At 47.9% G+C, this 19,835-nt stretch overlaps 1 protein-coding gene across 1 annotated transcript; it reads right to left on the bottom strand.

Moving 5' to 3' along the window:
* Positions 1–5,885: 5,885 nt before the first annotated feature.
* LOC100466967 (cytochrome P450 1B1) lies at positions 5,886–14,451 on the bottom strand. Its single transcript, XM_002914835.4, has 3 exons — positions 14,044–14,451; positions 12,600–13,643; positions 5,886–9,720 (listed from the first exon to the last, which is right to left on the bottom strand). The coding sequence occupies exons 2-3, from the start codon at positions 13,640–13,642 to the stop codon at positions 9,132–9,134; spliced, it is 1,632 nt and encodes a 543-aa protein (XP_002914881.3). The 5' UTR covers position 13,643; positions 14,044–14,451; the 3' UTR covers positions 5,886–9,131.
* Positions 14,452–19,835: the final 5,384 nt, after the last annotated feature.

The following is a 19,835-nucleotide window of genomic DNA, read 5'->3' as shown; positions in this document are numbered from 1 at the left end:
TTAGGCTGGAAATCCTTTTCAAGCAGATACAATGAAACTTTCATTCAAGGGCCAGAGGTAAAGTCTGAGAAATATTCCAGAAGATCCATTAAGTGCTCCAAAGAAGCAGTTTGAAATCCTTCACTGCTTGTAAAGTTGAAGAATCCACAGGCCCTTTTAACTTGTGTTTTTCGAAGCACTGTTGCCAAGTACGTGAGCGCCAACATCCGTCCGTGCGCAGAGGGCGCCCTGGCTGGGGATTCTGCCGGAGCTGGTTCAGTGCTCCCGACGAGGGACGAGGAGCTCGGAGTCAGAGGCAGGAACGGGCTGGACCATACCGACGCCATGTGGTAAAACCAAACGCCAAAGCTGACGACAGGCTTGCCCACAGCATCTGTCACCGGGTGCACTGAGGTGATTTTATTTCACACTGTGGCCTGTGACTCATTAGGGACCATAGAATCAATTGAATGAGTTGTAACCAGCTCTTTTTTTTTGGTAACTAATTTATTCTCTGAAAACTCAGTGCCGGTTATTTCCTACGCAAAGGGTGGGAGGAAGAGGATGCTTGTCCTTAATTCTACTCCTTGCCACCTCCTTCAGAAAGGCTTCCCTGACTACTCCTTCTAGAGTCTCCCAACAGCACACACACACACACACACTCCACTCTGTTTCATTGTCTTTACAACACAGGGCACTTACTACTAACTGAAGTCTTCTTTCTTTCTTTTCTCTCTCCATGTCCGCTCCACTAGAATATCCACTCCAAGAGCTCAGAGCCAGGTGTCGTCCTCACTGTTCTATCTCCAGTGCCCAGAGCAGTGCCCGCCACACAGTAGGTCCTCGGTTAACACTTACAGTATCGAATTTAAGTCGTGCCAAGTGGCAGGTTCCAACTCACGACTTCTAGCTGCTGTTGTTCACCCCAAACACTGGTGTCTTACTTTCTGGTTCTGCCCTGCGAGCCTGCTACCACCCTGTTCCCTCAGCCGACAAGGGCTCAACACAGGCCAGGAGCCTGGTTCACACACCTGGACTTGACCTTCTGAGTTCAGGGCTTCCCTGTCGCCCAGCAGCTGCTGTCCTGTCTGCCGGCCTCCCTTCAGCTTCCCTGAAGCATGTTTGCACCAACTCTCCTTCAAAAATACTTTTCAGCCTATTTTAATGTACAGTTTATAAGTTTTAACACATGTGTAGATCTGTGTAACCATATTATCACAGTCAGAAAACCCCCCAAAACTCCACGTTCTGTAGTCACAGCCTCCCGCCACCCCTAACCCTTGACAGCCAGTGATGCGCTCTCCATCTCTGTACTTGTGTCTTTTTGAGCCCGTCACACAACTGGATTCATAGCGTATAGAAGCCCTCGAGGGTGGCTTTGTGACTCAATGGTGCTCCCTCGAGATTCCTCCAAGCGGGTGCATAGATCAGCTGAGTTCATGGCTTTTTCATTGCTGAGTGTCACGCCTTTGAGTGGACGTCCCAAGGCTTGTTTAGCCAATCACCTGTGAAGCACACTTAGGGCGTTTCCAGTTTGGGGTGATTATGCATAAAGCTGCTATAAATGTTAATGTAAAGCTTTTATGTGAATGAATTTTCATTTCTCTAGGATAACTATCTAGGAGTGGGATTGCTGGATCACCCTGTACCACGTTGCACTCCCCACCAGCAATGTTTGAATGCTCTAGTAGCTTCACGTGGCCTCTAGCACTTGTTATGATTCAGTGTTTGTTTTCTAATTTAACCTCTATCAAAGCTTTGTGGTGGTATCTCATTGCAGTATATCTTTAATGAAAAATAATAAAATAGATTTGAAAACAGATTGCATCACAGAAAACAACAGTAAATCCTATTTTTAAAAAAGGTTTTCTTTATTTATTTGACACCGAGAGAGGAGGAGAAAGACAGAGCACAAGCAGGGGGAGAGGCAGAGGGACAGGAAGAAGCAAACTCCCCGCTGAGCAGGGAGCCCGAAGTGGAGCTCGATCCCAGGACCCTGGGATCATGACCTGAGCTGAAGGCAGACCCTTAACTGACTGAGCCACCCAGATGCCCCAGTAAATGCTATTTTTATATAAGTATGTAAGTACACAGTCACACACATAGGTACATACTAAGTCATAATGCAAAATGTATTTTATCCTGAAGATTATGGTAAAAAATGTTTGAAAGCCACTGTTCATACCACAGGAGGAAAACCCAGGATTGGCATTTCTGCTTGCCACAGTGTGAGTTAGGACCTCAGAACCTTAACTAAGCTCAATAGTACAGCAGGGAGAGGAAACTGAGGTCAGATTTCAAGGGCACGGATTGAGAATGGGGTCAGGGGAAAGATGGTGTCATTCGTGTTGACAAGCAGGTTCAACAGAACTCACTCCTTTGTTCGTTCATTACTGTATATGCAAACTATCATTCAATAGCAAATTGTTGGCGCCCGGTGCCTGCTTTTAATGATTGTAGCATCGAAGAGAGTTGTGATAGAACTACAAACATATCTACAGAACATATTGAAAAATGAGGGCAGACATCTCTTTAAAAAAAATCCATTTAATGGATTATACCTCCCTAAACAGTGTATTTCATGTAAAAAAAAAAATAATGAGGTCATTTCCATGTGTTGGTGGGGACGTAGGTGTAGAGGGACTGTCACATGGCTGATGGGAGTGTGGCTGTTGGCATCCTGGAGAACGTGCTTACTGTCCCTAAATCACGTAGACATGGACTTGCTAACTTGACAGTTCTGATAGTGGGTATGGTGTGTATTACAGACTTCTCACAGGTCCGTAAAAGAACATGTACAAAAATGTTCCTTGCAGCATTATCTGGGGACACATGAAGTTGGAGACCATTTGGGCGCCCATTCCCAAGACTTGGATAGAGAAAATGTGGATGAATGCCCGGAAGCATGAGGCAGCAGGTAGAAGCCATGGGATTAGACGATATTGAAAGTATCGTACAGAGAGAAGACTAAGCAACAAGATGAGATAGAGAGAGCGCCGACACAAATCAAAACCACATGTATACAAAACAATACTGCAAGTGTTACTGGAACACCCGCGAACAAAAAGTACCCATCAAGCCCTAAGAGAGGGAGAGAAACAAAAAAAGGCAGGTAGGAATAAAAAAACAGAATTAAAATTTTTTGAGAGAGCCTAGAAGATTTTCCAGGCTGGTGGAGTGACTCTTAGCTCTGACCCGAAGAGATCTCAGTGGCTGTTGGGTTTGTGCTGCTATATTGTGCAATTTGTGCAATATCGTGTTGTTTACTTAGCGTTATACGTACTTAGCTGGTTAGTTTATTTAGCCTCTCTATCACCTAAAGGGAGTTCAGGTGATCCAATGCCAGTTCCAGTAGCTCCAGGAAGCTGTTTCAAAGGCAGGCTTCCCGTCAACATGCCTGTCTCATTCATGCCTTGGTTTTGCACTCTCTCCGCGGATGTTCTGTGTGTACCCTACTCCAGTTCACCGAGAGCAGGAAAGGTTCTGATTGGTCACATAAGCCAATGTCCACGGTGGTTGCCCCCCATCAGGCGAATGCTTGAATCAGGCCACTTCACAGGCAACCGGTCCTACCTATGGATGGCTTTTGGCTCAGGCAAGGATCCCTAGCCCAAACAGATTGTAGGCTAGAGGTTTTAGGATTGTAAAACAAAGCATGACTCTTTCTCTCTTTCTGTCTTTCTCTCTCTCTTTTTTCTCTTTCTTACTTTCTTTTTCCTTCTTTCTTTCTCTTTCTTTCTCTCTCCCTCTCCTTCCCTCCCTTCCATTCTTTCTTTTCAACAAGGAAATTTGAGGATGCTTTTCTCAGGAGACAGGGGTGTTGTGAGTCTTGCTGGCACTTCACAACGTCAGCTACACCCTGACTGCGTGTGGAATGTGCCCCAGACAGAGGAGGCGCGTGGCTGTGAAACCCAAGGATCGTGGAGATTGAAATACAGACGGACTGGACTGTCCCCCCAAACACGGCCAGGTCGGAAGGTGACACTACAGCAGGATGACAATGGGCTTTGAAGTCCGTTCACGTCTCGAGCGTCAGTTCATGGCTCCACCGCGGACTTCTCGGTGTAGGACACGCCACATGAGTGCCCCCGCACAGAATTCTTGGGCGGCTATGCTCCGCCTGGCGGTTCAAACGGCGTCGGCGCTCAGCACGTGCTGGCTGTGCGTCCCCGGCTCCCCCCCGGTCCCAACGCGGGCCGGGCAGCGTCAGCGCAGACCCCGCGGCCTGAGTGCCCCAGCGGCAGCAGCTCCAGGCTCCAGCCCTTGCTGCCCGTAGCTTGCCCAAACCCATCCAAACCAGATTTTCTCCAGTCTTTCCCATTACAAATAATTGCTTCTGAATGTATTCTTTTCTTTTTCTTCCCTCTCTGAGAATTATAGCCTGTAGGTCAGAACTGCAGAGCAGAGAGCATATGCGTCGTGGAGGCGAAGTGAGGAGTGTCAACAGGCAAACTTCTGCAGAAAAATGGACTGGCTTCAAGGTCAGAGAAATAACCTCTATGCGTTTGCAGCAATCATGCCTGTCTTCTGTCTAAAGCTACATCCGTTTCCCACCCTGCCCTCCAGCCTTATATTTTAGTGCATTGATGGGGTGGAATTCAACTCTGCTTGACATTTTTGCAAACGCCTGACCCCACTTAGAATTTTGTTAAAATTTCTCCTATGGAAAAATGTATTTCACTCATCCTAAAACTTTACGACCATTCTGAAGATCCTATGTTAGCACCTTCGGAAAACAAGTGGGTCTTCTCTTAAACCAATTTATAGCCATACCTCTTATAGTTGCTGAAATGACGTCAAGCCAAGGCATCAGTAACACTGTGTGCAATTTGACTTCCCAATTTCTTTCCCTGTTTTCACGGTAATGGGAGCTTCGGTCTGGAAGAAATGAGAGCCCTCGGCATTGCACACCCTGCCATCTGTGCGGGTGGGGCGGTGAGAGCCTGGAGAGTCCCAGCAGAGGCTCTGGGAAGTCACATCTTTCACCCAGTGAAAAGGTCAGCAGAAAATATTTCCACAGAGTATGTGACAGAATGTTCTCTCTTCTATTTTTATTGGACATGAATTGTATATATTAAGGCACGTGTACCTTAAAAATGAATGAACAAATGTGTATCAACCAAATTGAAGACAAAAACTTTCAAAACACACACACACACACACACACACACACACACACGAAAGCTTTCATGACAAAAGGAAACAAAATGAATGAATGAAATACTAAGGGAAAGGACTGGTGAGCTGCTGAGGGGTGAAAGGGCATCCTGCAGTTTTTAGATGAAGCAGAAATGAAAGGCTGGAGTCTTAAAAATCTCAATCTAGTCTATCTCTCAAAATTAAAAATTAGCTCCCACTTTGCTAGGTATTTGCTACTGAAATTTAACTTCTATGTTGGTTCTTATAAACTCAAAAATACAGAGATCAGGAATTTGGTAGGAAACTGAATGCTGAAAGCCTATTAAAAAAAAAAAAAAAAAGCAAGTAGCCTAAAATGTCAAATGGCCAAGTAAAATGTTTACAATGCAACATTTTAATCCAAGCACTTAGAAGTAGTTGTTGAGGGGCGCCTGGGTGGCACAGCGGTTGAGCATCTGCCTTTGGCTCAGGGCGTGATCCTGGCGTTATGGGATCGAGCCCCACATCAGGCTCCTCTGCTATGAGCCTGTCTTCCTCTCCCACTCCCCCTGCTTGTGTTCCCTCTCTCACTGGCTGTCTCTATCTCTGTCAAATAAATAAATAAAAAATCTTAAAAAAAAAAAAAAAAAAAAAAAAAAAAAGAAGTAGTTGTTGAAATGAATGGATGCAGTAATGAATGGATGCAGTAACGAATGGATGCAGTAATGAATGGATGCATGTTGAAAAAATGTAGCATATTTTCTACAACATAAAGTAAAACTTCATAACAAGATTATTAAAGTGATTTTTATTACTTTGGTAATGGTGTCCGGTTATAGGTAATTACAGATACAGAATTTTTTCAGCTGGTATATCAAACAAAGATACATTTTAATGCTGTGTCGCTGTATTTGAGTTACAACGAAGTATGACAGCTGCTCTGTACATGTTAAAGGCATACACGATAAAATACAAAAATAAGAAAAGGTTAAATAAAAAGTTATCGTTGAGCTATAAACATCTACTAAAGTACCACACGGGGTGTCATAGCTAAAAACATACAAATTAATATAAATGCTATGCAACTATTTGATCTAATATAGATCTAGTAAGGAAATATTAAGGCTGTAATAGCATTTCACAGGTGAAGGCTAAGTTCTGAGACATGAAAGCTTTCGGAGGGGGAAAAAGAAAGCCTTCAGATAACCCACAAAACACACCTGAGACGTCTTTTTGTTGGGGAAAAAAGTGATCTTCTTGCAAAGTCAAAGCTTCGGTATAGAAAGGAAGCATTTAAAAAATAATATACTTTAACTATCACAGCAACCTGGAGTTGATATTCTGACTACAATAGTGACCAGCGAATACGGTCTTTCTCTGGAAGGAATAAAATAAGATTTTCTGATTAAACCAGTAGCCAGATTATTGTAGCCTCCAAGTTTGGTTAGTTGTATTTGTTTCTTTTTGGTTTTGCTTTCCCTCCTTTAACTAAAGTATAAAATAGAGAATAACCTAGTTGTATTTAAATAAGCCAGGTAGCTTCCAAGAGCCCACCTCACTTCCTCCTACGTAGCATAGCTTCTCCATGGCCAGAAGTCCCAGACGGACTGAGCCTACATCCGTACACACAGATCCTAGCACATCTGGACTTGGTTGACTTAATGAGGCATCCAGACTGGCACATGATTACTCTCGGTACCACACACGTCTCAGAGTAAGTGGGCTAGGGCAGCCTAAAATCACTGTCTCGGCCCTGCCTAGGGGTGGGGGGTAATCACGTTTTGGAATAGCTGTGTGACAAAAAAAGTTTTCACGTAGTGAGTAAGCCTGATGTCTACAGCTGGTTTTAGTGCCTTTAAAAATACCGGCACATTTCTCCACACTCAAGAGGTAAAGCGATGAGATTTTATTGATTAAAATTATATGAAATGTCTATTAATAAAAGAATTCCAAATTGCAAAATAGATCTTCTGTGTTGTAGACTTTTTTTTTTTAAGTCTACTTGGGATTTAAAGTCGGTCCATGAAACATCTTTTTTCTAAGTGTTCATATTTCAAATTTCGTGCTTCAGATGAACTAATTTGGAATGCGTGGGGAAAGGCCTAACCATATTTCTTCCTTTTCCTTTTTCACTTTTTTTCTCACCACCCTTCGCACAGCCAGTCAGACACTCCTCCCTTTGTAATTTTGATTAAAAGATTCCAAAAACCTTAATAGAATGTAAGAAGCAGTAAGCGTTCAGGACACGGGCTCCCTTCCTCTGCAAGTTCACAGCAACAGAAGTCAAAGCTCCAACCTTCACTTTGAGCTTTTGCCATCTTCCATCATGCGTTTTTTTGTTTTGAGTTTGTTTTAAAGGTTTTCTGGCTCTTTACATAAGCAGAACATACGTATTTTGTTCAGGCTTCATGTTTTCACAGTTACCAAAGTGACTGCTCATGGGGCCAGCCTCCCTGAACAGCACGTCTCACCTGATCAGCTCCCATGGAATGCGATGCAATCTTCAAAACAGCCTCCCAACACTACCTTCTGATTCTGACTTCCCAAAACACAGACATGAATGCTATTTTTAAAAAATCATTTAAGAAACTAGGCCTATTATGATGGGCATTCCCCCCCAGTTCTCTAATAAAGAAAACATCTAGATAATTCATTGTATTTTTCCCTATTCATCAGGCAGACACAGGTTAAATTTCTCTGCCTTGCACAGACTAATGGACAGATTTCCAGTAACTTCAACTGAACTCAACAATCAGAATGGCTTTAAAATTTAATTAAAATTTAAGCATGCCAAGAGTTCGGAATTATATTAACTACATCGATTTCACAAGAAGATTCTAGATTATGAATGTAATTTTAGAAAATACGTTGTAAAGTAATAAGGAACACATCTTGGAGATCCAATTTTGAAATTTTTCAGTTCTCATTCAAGTTACAGATGAGAGAATGGACTTTGCTTTAATTTGATTTCCATGATGTCAAAATAGGCTCATTTCACGTATTTGAGCCCTAATTGGTTGAATTGTACTTTTTAATTTGTCTTTCTTTTGGAAAGATGTACATTATTCAAACTTCTCTTAACCAAAATAACTAATACTATATAATAATACAATAACTAATACATACTGCTTATGAATAACTATCTATGTAAATATATTGAATAGTACTTTGTGACTTTTTTTAACTTATGAGACTTACTGAAATCAGTGCATTATGATCATATAATATAAACCTTAGCCGGGCTGGTAAATCTTTTTTTTTTTCCCCCTCATCATTGAAATTCTGTACTTTGGCAACAATAGAGGTATGACTTCGGCCTGGAGTTTTTTACATTTCAACAACTTACACTTTAAAATTCATCATAAATCATTGCAGCCTCCTATAATCACTGAATCAACCACTATTAATTTCTTTGTATGCAAATGACTTTATGATTTAGGTAAAAAAGAGAAAACCTATCAGGCGAAAAGGCAAACCCATCCATAGATACTAGAGCCGACCTAAACTATTATTTATTGAAGAGGTGCGAGAGGGATTTCTGGTCTTGACCTTTTCCCTTTCCCCCTCCATCCTATGTCTCACACTGGAATTATTTGCCTCTGCATACTCAACAAAATATTCTGGAACTTCGCTTACTACGATTTTCTCCGGAGCAGATTTCAGCGCCGGAACATCAATCTTGGATCCCACCCGCGAAGGCAGGGTCACTGGACCTCTTCTTCGTTAGGTCATTTGTGTGCGGGCACATGCGGGTTCCAACTCCCAAATGCTCCCTTGAGATACTAGAACCAGCACTCGATATTTGTGTCAGAATTCTTGGGACCCTTTAATTCTTGGGCTGCAAAACCCTTCCAGGAGCTCCTGCACAGCCCAGCGCTCCTCTGAGCACACGCGGGAAGCACTTCATCTGCGGGTCGGTGGGTCTATGTTCACTTTAGAGGCGACTTGAGAAAGTGGCACAGAGGCGCTAGAAAAGTCTACTCCCCACCCCCCACTCTTGAGTACTTCTACAATTTGAACTTGCTTCTGGCTTCTCACTGGCAGTCTTCCTTGGCTTGTAACTTCTGGACAGCGCTGTCGAGGAGCTCCATGGACTCTCGGAGAGTGACGTTGATTCTAAATGACTTGGGTTTAATGGTCAGACCGTAATTAAAATCCATCTTCGAGGGTTCGTCCGGATTGGCCTTGAAATTGCACTGGTGAGCCAGGATGGAAGTGAAGAGAAACAGCTGCATCTTGGAAATCTCTTCCCCGATGCACCGCCGTTTGCCCACTGAAAAAATCATCACGCCGCTGGCCACGTCCTTGTCGATGAAGCCGTCTTTGTCCAAGAACCGGCCCGGATCAAAGCGCTCTGGGTTAGGCCACTTCGCCGGGTCATGATTCACAGACCACTGGTTAACAAAAACCACTGTGTCCTTGGGAATGTGGTAGCCCAGGACAGAGGCGTGGGTGGTGGTGGCATGAGGAATGGTGACGGGCACAAAGCTGGAGAAGCGCATGGCTTCATACAGAAAGGCCATGACATAGGGCAGGTTAGGCTGGTCGTCCAGGCAGGGGAGCCGGGCTCGACCCACGACCCTGTCCAGTTCGGCCTGAACCCGAGCCTGCACTTCAGGGTACCTGTCGGGTTGTTAGAAGGAGAAAATAAGTGAGGCAAATGAATTCTCCTCTCATCTGGAAAGCAGATGACAATTTAATTCCACTTTCTTTATCTGAATCACTGGCTGAACTAACACTGCCAGGCCCCAAAGAGAAAAGAATCCCAGCTTCTTAATTTCTCACTAAATTACAGGATGGATAAATTAATAGTTACATTTCCTGTTATAAGCCTCACAGGGCTGATGTTCTCTTTCCCACCATAAGTTGAAAACAGTCTTAAGTTTTCTAGCCTGAAAAAGCTCCAAACAGACAAAGACAACTTCTCCATGAGGCACAGCAGACAGTGCGAAGGACCCACAAAACTTTTCAGGGGCCCATGAAAATGTTTTCATTTCATTCAAAATCAGAACAAGAAAAATAGAACTGTTAGGTCAAAGAAAATGTTTTAATATGTAATCTTAACATATTTATCTTTACTCCAATGTAGCAATAAAATGTCATTAAAAATCTCTTACGGGGTACACCGTCTGCAGAGGCATAAGTGCCCAGGGCCCACAAAAGTAAAAAAGCAGCCCCAAAAATGAATCCTTTCTCCCCACTCATCTCCCAGGATAATTCTAGCACATACACTGCTCTCACTCCGCACAAACGGGTATCCTGATAGATAAAACTACACTTCTTCTCAATTTAAATTTAAAAGGAAATTCCCAGGGGCGCCTGGGTGGCTCAATCGTTAAGCGTCTGCCTTTGGCTCAGGGCGTGCTGCCAGCCTTCTGGGATCAAGCCCTGAGCCCCGCATCAGGCCCCTCCGCTGGGAGCCTGCTCCTTCCTCTCCCACTCCCCCTGCTTGTGTTCCCTCTCTTGCTGGCTGTCTCTCTCTCTGTCAAATAAATAAATAAAATCTTTAAAAAAATAAAAATAAATAAAATAAAAGGAAATTCCCAATGTTCAAGAGAGAACGGTACAAACTGTAATGCTTATTCGCTGTTGGTAATACAAATAGTTTGTCCTTTTGGAAAACAAAATCTGAGTACAAAGCAAGATGCAGAAGGGTAACTCCTCCCCACTCTTTTTAAACCCAGTAATCCATGCCTAGAAATATATGTGCAGGAAACAACAGGTACAAAAATATGTAACTACAACGACAGGCGAAATTTTGAAAATGCAATCAACAACGTTACAAGAAGTGATCGTGTATGAGGGTGCTATTATGACAAAAATACTAGGGAGCCATCAAAAATCACCAAAATAAAGTTTAAAAGACAGGCAAATGTTCATTACAATAAGTGAAAATGTCAGAAGTTAAAAAAAAGTAAATAATTATTGCATCTCTGAAAAAAATTTAAGCATGTATGGTATGAAATTATGGATGATTTAAAAAATTGCTTCATGAGTATCATACTTTAGGGTCTGCAAACTTGTTCATGAAAGGCCAGATAGTAAACATAAATGTGATTTGCCAACCTCCGTCATACTGTCTTTTCACTAAAAAGGAGAAAAACGTATTCATCAGCAATATTGAATTGAAAGTGACTCCAAAATTGTTTTATTTACTTTTGTTGCCCAATGCAGTTTCTGATTAAAAAAAAAAGGCAGTTTCAAAAGATGATATGGTGGGATGCAAAGGGCCTATTGATTCATTTGGGGATGTCTTCTTTCTGATCTATTATTACTTCTTTGTGTTTGATTTCTGCTCATTGCATGTATGTGTTTCTGTGCTCTTAGTACTGAAAAGCAGTTAAATATACAAAAAATTCAATCTATGAAAGTTGTTGCAAAGGGTCTCAGGGCATATAGGTTGCAGGATTCTAATAAGAAAAGAAGCAGTCTTTGCCTTCCAATTTCCGGATTGCCAGCAAATTCAGTAACCCCCACCGCTTCCTTCCGCGCCAAGAAATGGCCCAACCAGGGCTTCAGGTCTTCCAAGGCAACCAAGATGTGCCTTGAAGGAGACATCTGCCCCTGGAGCAGGGTTGCCAGACAAAAACAGGCTGCTCTGCTAAATCTAAATTTCAGATAAACAGTGGTTTAATCTTTTAGCAAGAGCATGTCCTGTGTGAATTTTATTTTTTATTTTCTAAATCTGGCAACACCCTCTACCAGCAATCCATTTGCTTCCAGCGTGCGGAGCTTCCTAGAGCTCTGCGACCGTAATCCAGGTGGACACTGCCGACCAGTTTGGCAACTGAGCCGGGCCCGGGGACCAGAAAAGTCCGTCCGCAGGCGCCTCCTGGATACCAAGTTTGACTTTCGAGACGCCGCTCTGCGCTGGATGAAAGTGACTGCTTCTCGGGTTTGTTACCCGGACACTTCCAACACAACTAGTGCGGCCGCTTCGTAAACCCAGCGCAACCTGCTAGTTTCTGGCCGCCTTCCTAAAGTTTCCGCGCCGAGTAAGCGCCGCCGAGCGCTCCCTCTGCCCGGGAACAAAGCCCGGACGCGCGGCTGGCTTGCAGCGCCGGGGCTGGGCGGCCTCTGAGCTGCGCCCGGACTGGCCCGGACTGGCCGAGCCGATTAGCTGCTGTGTTTCCCGTTACCCTTTCTTTCGGACCCGTGCCAATTCTGCTTCTGCTGTGCCAAGGAGGCAGAGATCGGGGCTGACCTGCGGACACTTGAAAGGTCTTGCCTTTCAGGGGGTTCTCACAAATTTGTCCCCACTTGGAGAGGTAGCGAGCGCCAAGAGCAAAGACGCGGGCGGTCCGGGCCCGGCTGGGTAGGGGGCGCGCGCGGTCTCGGCCCGCACGCTGCCTTCCATCCCGAGCTGCGCTTTCGAGAGGTGGGGACCTGGCGCGGAACCCCCAACCCTGGGCGTTCGTGACGACCTCAGCATATTCTAGTCCCACCCCGCCTTTTACAGGGGAGGAAAGGCAGGCCAGGCCCACACCTCCTGGAGGCTTTACCTGGTGAAAAGGACGAGCAGCCACTGCAGCGCGGTGGAGAGCGTGTCCTGGCTGGCGCCGAAGATATCGGTGACAGTGGCCGGCACGTACTCCAGGTCCAGCCGCGCGCCGCCGTCGTCCGAGCCCTCCGCCGCGTCCGTTCCCGCCGAGAGGATGAAGGCGTCCATCATGTCGCGGGGGCCGGCCCCGGGCTGCAGGCTTTCGCGGTGCCGCAGGAACTTGTCGAGGACGAAGTTGCTGAAGTCGCGGTTGAGCTGCTGGAACTCGCGGAAGGCGGTGCGCACGGGGTTGGGGAAGCGCTGCAGCCAGGGCAGCACGTCCACCAAGCTGCCCGCGCCCACCGTGCGCCCGAACTCCTCGTTGTGGCTGAGCAGCTCGCGGAACTCGGCGTCGTCGTGGCTGTAGCGGCAGCCGAAGCATACGGCGCTCATGACGTTGGCCACGGCCACCACGGTCAGCGGCCGCGGGTCGAGGAAAGCGCCGCCCGCGCTACCGCGCACCAGCAGCGCCACCAGCTCCCGCGCCTCGCCCAGCACGTGGCCCTCGAGGACGCGCCGGCTGCGCGGCTGGCGCGTGGAGAAGGCCCGCATGGTGCTCTGCGCCGCGCGCCGCTGCACCTTCCACTGCTGGGAGTACTGGCCGAAAGCCAGGCTGCGGCCGCCGGACACCCAGCGAAAGGAAGCGAAGTGCGGCCGGTCGGCGAAGGCAGTGCCCTGCTGCACCAGCGCCTGGCGGATGGCGCGCTCGCCGTTCAGCACCACCACGGGGCAGTTGCCCAGACGGATCTGGAAGACGTCGCCGTAGCGCCGCGCCAGGCGCGCGAACGAGAGGTGCGGCGCTGGGCCCATCGCCGCCGCGTTTCCGATCAGCGGCCACGCGAAAGGGCCCGGCGGCGCAGACCCCGGCTGCCGCCGCCGCTGCTGCAGCAGCCACTGGCCCACGTGCACCGCGGCCAGCACCGAAAGGAGCAGCAGGAGCGTGGTCTGCTGGGACGACAGCGCACTGGGCTGCAGGGGAGCGTCGGGACCGAGGCTGGTGGCCATGCTAGAGAGAGAAGGGCGAACGCGTGACGCTCAGGTGTGCCGAGAAGGGAGCGGGTGCCCCACGCCCCTACGCCTGGCGTCCGGCTACCGTGCGCCGGTGGGTAGGGAGGAGGTCGCGCGTAGCACAGGGCAGGGTAGGGCGGGCTCACTGGGGAAGCAGCAGAGGACGCTTCTTCCCATCCCAAACCCATTCCCCGAAAGAGAAGGCAAAGAGCGTGTCTCCACCTCTCTGTGACCCGCACTCTCGGTCCCCACCTCAACCCCCAGCTGCGTAACGGTTCCAGCAATTCGGGGACAACCCGGAGGGCATCTAGACGGAGGCGCTCAATTCCTTCTCAGTGCCTACCACCCCGGCCCCGCAACGCAAGGCCTCGAGAAGGCGGCTCCGGGGAAAGACTGACCTGCGAGGTGGCGCGGTTTCCAACGGCGCGGGACGGACGGCTCCGAAACCGGGCTGGGGCCTTTGTGGAGGGCAAGACGTCTCCAGGAACTTGGAGGACTCGCTCGGACACCTGCTGCTCTGGGAGCTTTAGCACCCACTTTGGAGCCTCTAGGCGTCGTCCGAGCCAGGGGCGCTGGGATAGGGATGGGGACCGAGAAGTGTGCCTCCTTTGCCGAGTCCCGCTATACCGCTATACCTGGGGCCTCGGCAAAGCGGGGGTTTTCTCACAGGGTGCGGCCTGAGACTGGGGGTCAACGACTGCAGTCAGTTCCCAGCCCTCAGGACCCCCGCGCGTCTCTGACAGCTGGTGTCGCAGAGGCGTGGCCCATTTGCACACAGTCACTCCAGAGTCAAAATGCGCCATCCCGCCTGGCTTTTAAGGTCTGCGTAGGAGGAGACAGCGGAACCTGGCGAGGCGGGGCTTGAGGGGGGCGGGGCGCCGGGGCAGTTCGAGTGGCTCAGACCCGGACCCCTGTCGCCGGGCTCCCGCGGTCACGCGAGGCGGCGGCGATTCTCCCGACGGCCTTGGCGCAGCGGCTGGCGGCTTTGCTAGAAGCTGCGGTGTGAACTTCCCGTTCGCCGGAAAACCACTCTTAATCAGTCCCTCCCCATCGAAGCCGCAGTTTCCCGGAAGCGCCCTGGGAACAGAACCTGCCCATCGCGTGGCGCTCTCCGTGGGAGCGCGCCCCCCTCCCGGAGCGCACGACCCCCCTTCCCTCTCGGTGACTGAGCTCCGTTCCCCGAGAAAAACCCGCTCGGGATCCGTGGGCGCCCGGGCCGAGAGAGGGAACCTGTCCGTTTGGGAACGCGGAATGCCCGGTTGTGCCTTTGCAGCATCCCTAGTTGTTTTATTTTATTGTAACTTTCTTGCAAACACATATACCCCTTAGATGAGGCCCTTTGGCGCGCAAAGCTCTCCTTCCACCTCGTACAGCGAGATAAAGAATCCCGGAAAGACGCCGCTCTCAGACCCTGGGCCCGGCCGTGCTGGGCGCACAAAGGCCAGCGCCGGCCGGGCGCAGCTGGTCGCGAGGTTTCCCGCTTCGCAACCCCCAGGTGGCGCCGCCCACTGCCCCGCGGCGGGTCGCGCTGGCCGCATCCGGGACCCTCGGCACAGAGCCCGGAGCCAAGCTGGGGCGAACGCGGGGCGCGGAGCGGAGGGAGGGCGCTCTGATGATCCCAGAGGGAGGGACGAGGGGGAGGAGGAGCAGGAGGCCGTTCTCTTCGCGCCTACCAATTTTATCGGGTTGAAGTTTCCTCTGCTGTCCCTCCCCCTTGCGTGCGGAGCAGGGCTTTGCGTGCGCGGCTTCTGGAAAGTCTTGGGCTCTGGTCATATCCTTGGGCGCTTCTCACGGCACCTGACACGCCGAGGCGGGGGGGGGGGCGGAGGCCCAGGGCGGGGTACCGGCCGCCACCACCCTCCGCGGAGCACGCACGGCCGCACCCCGGCTGGCCGGGGAGGCGGACGCCCAGACCACACTATCGGGAGGCGGATCTGGGCGCTGTGAACGCCAGATGGGGACGCTTCCTTCGAGGAGGTGCTCGGGGCCCCGGTAGCGTCCCCGGCCGGCTGCGCCCTTCCTTACTGGCTGGTACAAAGCATTTTCAAGCCCCTGGGGAGAAAAGGTCTTCTCCGTAAGACTGGGGAAAGGGCGAGCCCGGGGAAGGGTGGGATGTATGGTAGTTGACCAGGGTGGGCTTGTATCCCCGCGCCTCTGGGATCCTCAAGTGTCAATATAAAAGTTGGGCGTTTACCACGTGACAACTCTGCGCTTTGAGTATTACCCACGCTGGGAATCTCTATTGTTCTATTGCTTCTTAGGTTACAGATGTGGGAACTGGTGTTCGGAGAGGTTATGTGACTTAACCAAGATCACACACACTGCAATAATACAATTCAGTCATACAGTATAATCTTGGGGCGCGTGGGAGGCTCAGTCTCTTAAGCTTCAGACTCTTGATTTCCTCTGAGGTCATGATCTCAGGGTTGTGAGATTGAGCCCCATGTCGCCCACTCCGCACTGGGCGTGGAGCCTGCTTAAAATTCTCTCTCTCTCTCCCTCTGCCCCTCCACCCCTTTCTCCCTCTCTAAAAAGTAAAAATTTAAAAAATTAAATATAAAAGTAAAAATTAAAAAATATATATAATCTTAAATGATTCTTCTTTTCAAGGAAGTGATTGAAATGCTTGATGGATTTCTCCCCTCCCCACCTCTTACCAGCTATCAAGAGGTGAAGCCAGAATTTGAACCCCGAGTCCCATTCCAGATCCATCATACACTATGTGGAGGGAAATCCTCAGATGAAAAAAGCACAAATGCCATCTTTCCTTCCTGCCTTAAAAAAAAAAAAAATCAGCTGGGAGAATTTTTTTAAATAGTCGTTTTTGTTTACAGAAGTGAGGGCTCTGAGGCTCACGAAGAAGAAATAGTGTGGTCGCCTTTTGCAGTAAAATCGGATGAGAGAGGCCTGTGTACTACACCTCATAGCCGACCTCAAAATAAATGGTTCAATGTTAAAGAAGCCTAAAGAGGTATCTGAAAATCAGACCTTGTGAGAGACTGAAACCAACAGTAACATATCTGACCTGATAAGAAAATGCTTTTTGTAGAAGTCTCCATTCAGTAGTGTTTGACAGGTTCCCTGAAAATGATTTCATGCCCTGTAAGGGAGCCCTGCCATCCATGATGAAGTTGTTTTTGAGTGACTGGGTAAATAAGCATCGGTCTCCCAGAGCTGCGCTGGCCTACACAACCTTTGAAATGAGTGTCATAACCTTACCACGTCCAGCTTTAGCAAGACCCTTGCCTGATAATTCAGTTCAAGACAGCTGCACACATCAATCTCTCAGTAGGCTTTAATTTAAGAGACGGGAATTGTCTATGAGCTTATGCCAATTCTGAGCTGTCCACATTCCTGAAAGCTCTGTCCCAGTATCTCTATCGGGAACAGAGCAAATAAGTGTTGCCTTTAAACCAAGCAACTTACTGTTTTCAAAAATATAACCCAAGGCTTCTCCTAAGACCTCTTGTTAATAATTCCTGAATAATGTTGTGTAGTTTTTAGATAAACTAGATGTATGCCTTCTTGCCGGAGAGAATAGTGTAAACATATACTCCAAGCGATGGTACGCTGGGCTCAGCTCTTGTTCTAGGACATGCTTTAAAAAGCGGAGTAACCATTTGGCCCCGTGCTGTCAGAAGGACAGGTCCTTATGGATTATGATAAAGCCAAGTGACTGGCTATGGTAATTTGCAGAATTGGCAGGTCTCAGCTTCTCTCGGACTTTGTGGTGTAGACCTCCGTTGGAGGACCCATCTGGTAACTGATGGAAACATAGGGTAAATCCTAGGTGGCCGGTGGGGACCCCTGACCCAGCTCAAGGCAGGGCCCTCCCTCCAGTGAGACCCCACACCAGGCTCTTGAGTTATCAACACAACTTCTTGACCAAAGCCAGTAGTGTTTAAGGCCCTGGGATCTCCTTGCAGTCAACAGCACAGGATGTGGGAATTTCACCCTCGCAAATCCCAAACTTGAATTGTGTGGTGCAAATAACTTTCAAAAGAACAGCTAAGCTAGAGAGAGAGTTTAAAGTGGAGATTTAAAATGCCTTATATTATATTGATTCAAAGAACAGAAATCCAGCTTAAGCTTGTTTAAGCAGAACAGGAATGCACTGGCCCATGTGCTGGGAAGGATAACTGTGGTACCTTACACGATGGAAGGCTCTGGGCTGCTCTCCTTGATCTCTGTTATGCTGGTCTCTGCTTGGGCTTTGTTCTGGAGACTCTCCTTATGTGCTGGGAAAGCTGGCCGTGAGCAGCCCCAAATGAACCACCCCAAGAAAAAGAGAATATCTCTCTTCCGAGGTCATTATACAAGACCCTGGAAGGACTCTGACACGCCAGGCCAGCATCAGGCCACGGTCTAGGTCTGATATCAGAAAAAGAGGGATGGGGGCAGAGAGAACATGCTAGGAAGCCAAAGATAAAAGCCTCCTCAGTGCTCATGTATCTCACTTCTGTCCATTGCTCCCTTTTGGGTTGAAGGATAACCTGAACCTATTATCATCATTTTGATTTTTTTTTTAGATTTTATTTATTTATTTGGGGGTAGGGAAGCAAAGAGGTAGGGAGAGGGACAAACAGACTCTGCACTTAGTGTGGAGCCCAACACGGGGCTCGATCTCATGACCCTGAGATCAGGACCTGAGCTGAAATCAAGACTCAGATGCTTAACGGACTGAGTCACCCAAGCGCCCCTTTCATTGTCATTTTAAATCAGCAAATCAGATAGATGCATTACACCTGGAGCCAATAGCCGGGAAAGTCAGCCCTTACGTCATCAGGCTAAACGTAGGTTTTCTTGATGGGCTTTCCCTCTGGCATAATCCCCCACCATGATGTCAATTTTGTGGCTGAACACCGTGCTCTTCCAACCCCCTCCAAACCACCTATGCACATGCACTGAGAGGAGAGTGGAGTACAAGCAACTGTCTCTGGCAAGTCTTTGACGGGAGGCGCAAGAATCAGTCATCAGATCCACGCTAGCAGGCAGAGAAACAGCAATCAGGAGATACATCCAGTGCCCCTGGCGCCTGAGAATACAGCAGAGGGAGGAGCAGTAGGAAGCTACAAATCACTGGGCATTGAGGATTCTTAGGGGGTAAGAGCAAACCCCTGTTCCCTCCCTGACTTGTTTCTGCTTCCTCCCTCCTGGGCTAAGGAGCACGGAGCTAGATCTTTCCTCTTTCATCTAATCTAAGAAGTGATCATTTGTGGGTCGCACTGGCGTTGTTTTATGCATTAATATAAACACAGGGGGCTGCCATTTGTAATTATGCCCCTGATTAATAAGACAAGTCTCATTTCACAGATGTGAAAAACATCTTCAGCGTGCTCTGGGATGGACAAAGCACTGTGCGCACTGGCGGTGAGCCTCTGGTTCTCTGCGCTTGTATTGAGTAGTAGCTGCCGAGAGCTTGGAGATGAGGCCGGTGGAGCCAGGAGTTTGACCGACCAAAGCCATCTCCCCTTCTTTTTTTTTTTTTTTTTATTTGATGTGAACAATTGTTTGTTTGTTTTTTAATTCCATGTAAAGCATAGGGAGAAGTTGCTTTGGGAGATTTTGCTAGTTTTACTGACCTAAATAAAGCCAAGAAAATGGTCACTTACTAAATCAATGCAGCTTAAGACCATTTACTTAGCCCTCTTCCCCTTCCAACCTCAGTGCCCCACTAAGTGCTTTCCATATAGTCTGGTATTAGTGAAAGCCACAAAGCTACACTGTTATTATTCCAATTTCCCACCAAAATACTTTCATGTGTATTTAGAAGTGAATGGGCATCAGTGTTTGCAACATACTTGCAAATAGTTCAAGAAAAAATAAAGAGAGGGAGGGAGGGAGAGAGAAGGGGAGAGAGAGAGAGAGAGAGAGAGAGAGAGAGAGGTGAAAATGAGAGAACAAACATGGTAAAATGTCCATAATTGGAGAATTTGGGTAAATGAGAGTTCGTTGTGATGTTCTTGCAACAGGTCTGTAAGTTTGAAATTGTATTCAATTTAAAAGTTATTCAAAAAAAGAATTTAAAGTTACTAAGACTAGAAACTAGGAGCTTGAGAAAGAAATATCTTCCTGACATGATCCTGCACTGTCTCCTCAGTTTTTATTGAGAGTCTCTTATGAGAAAGGACAGTGAAATGAACCTGGGGTTGGTGTGTCCTTCAGGGTCCTTCATCTGGTCCTGCTCTTG

Source organism: Ailuropoda melanoleuca, chromosome 4 (assembly GCF_002007445.2).
Source record: "Ailuropoda melanoleuca isolate Jingjing chromosome 4, ASM200744v2, whole genome shotgun sequence".
Taxonomy (NCBI): Eukaryota; Metazoa; Chordata; class Mammalia; order Carnivora; family Ursidae; genus Ailuropoda; species Ailuropoda melanoleuca.
This window is presented reverse-complemented; position numbering and strand designations above follow the sequence as displayed.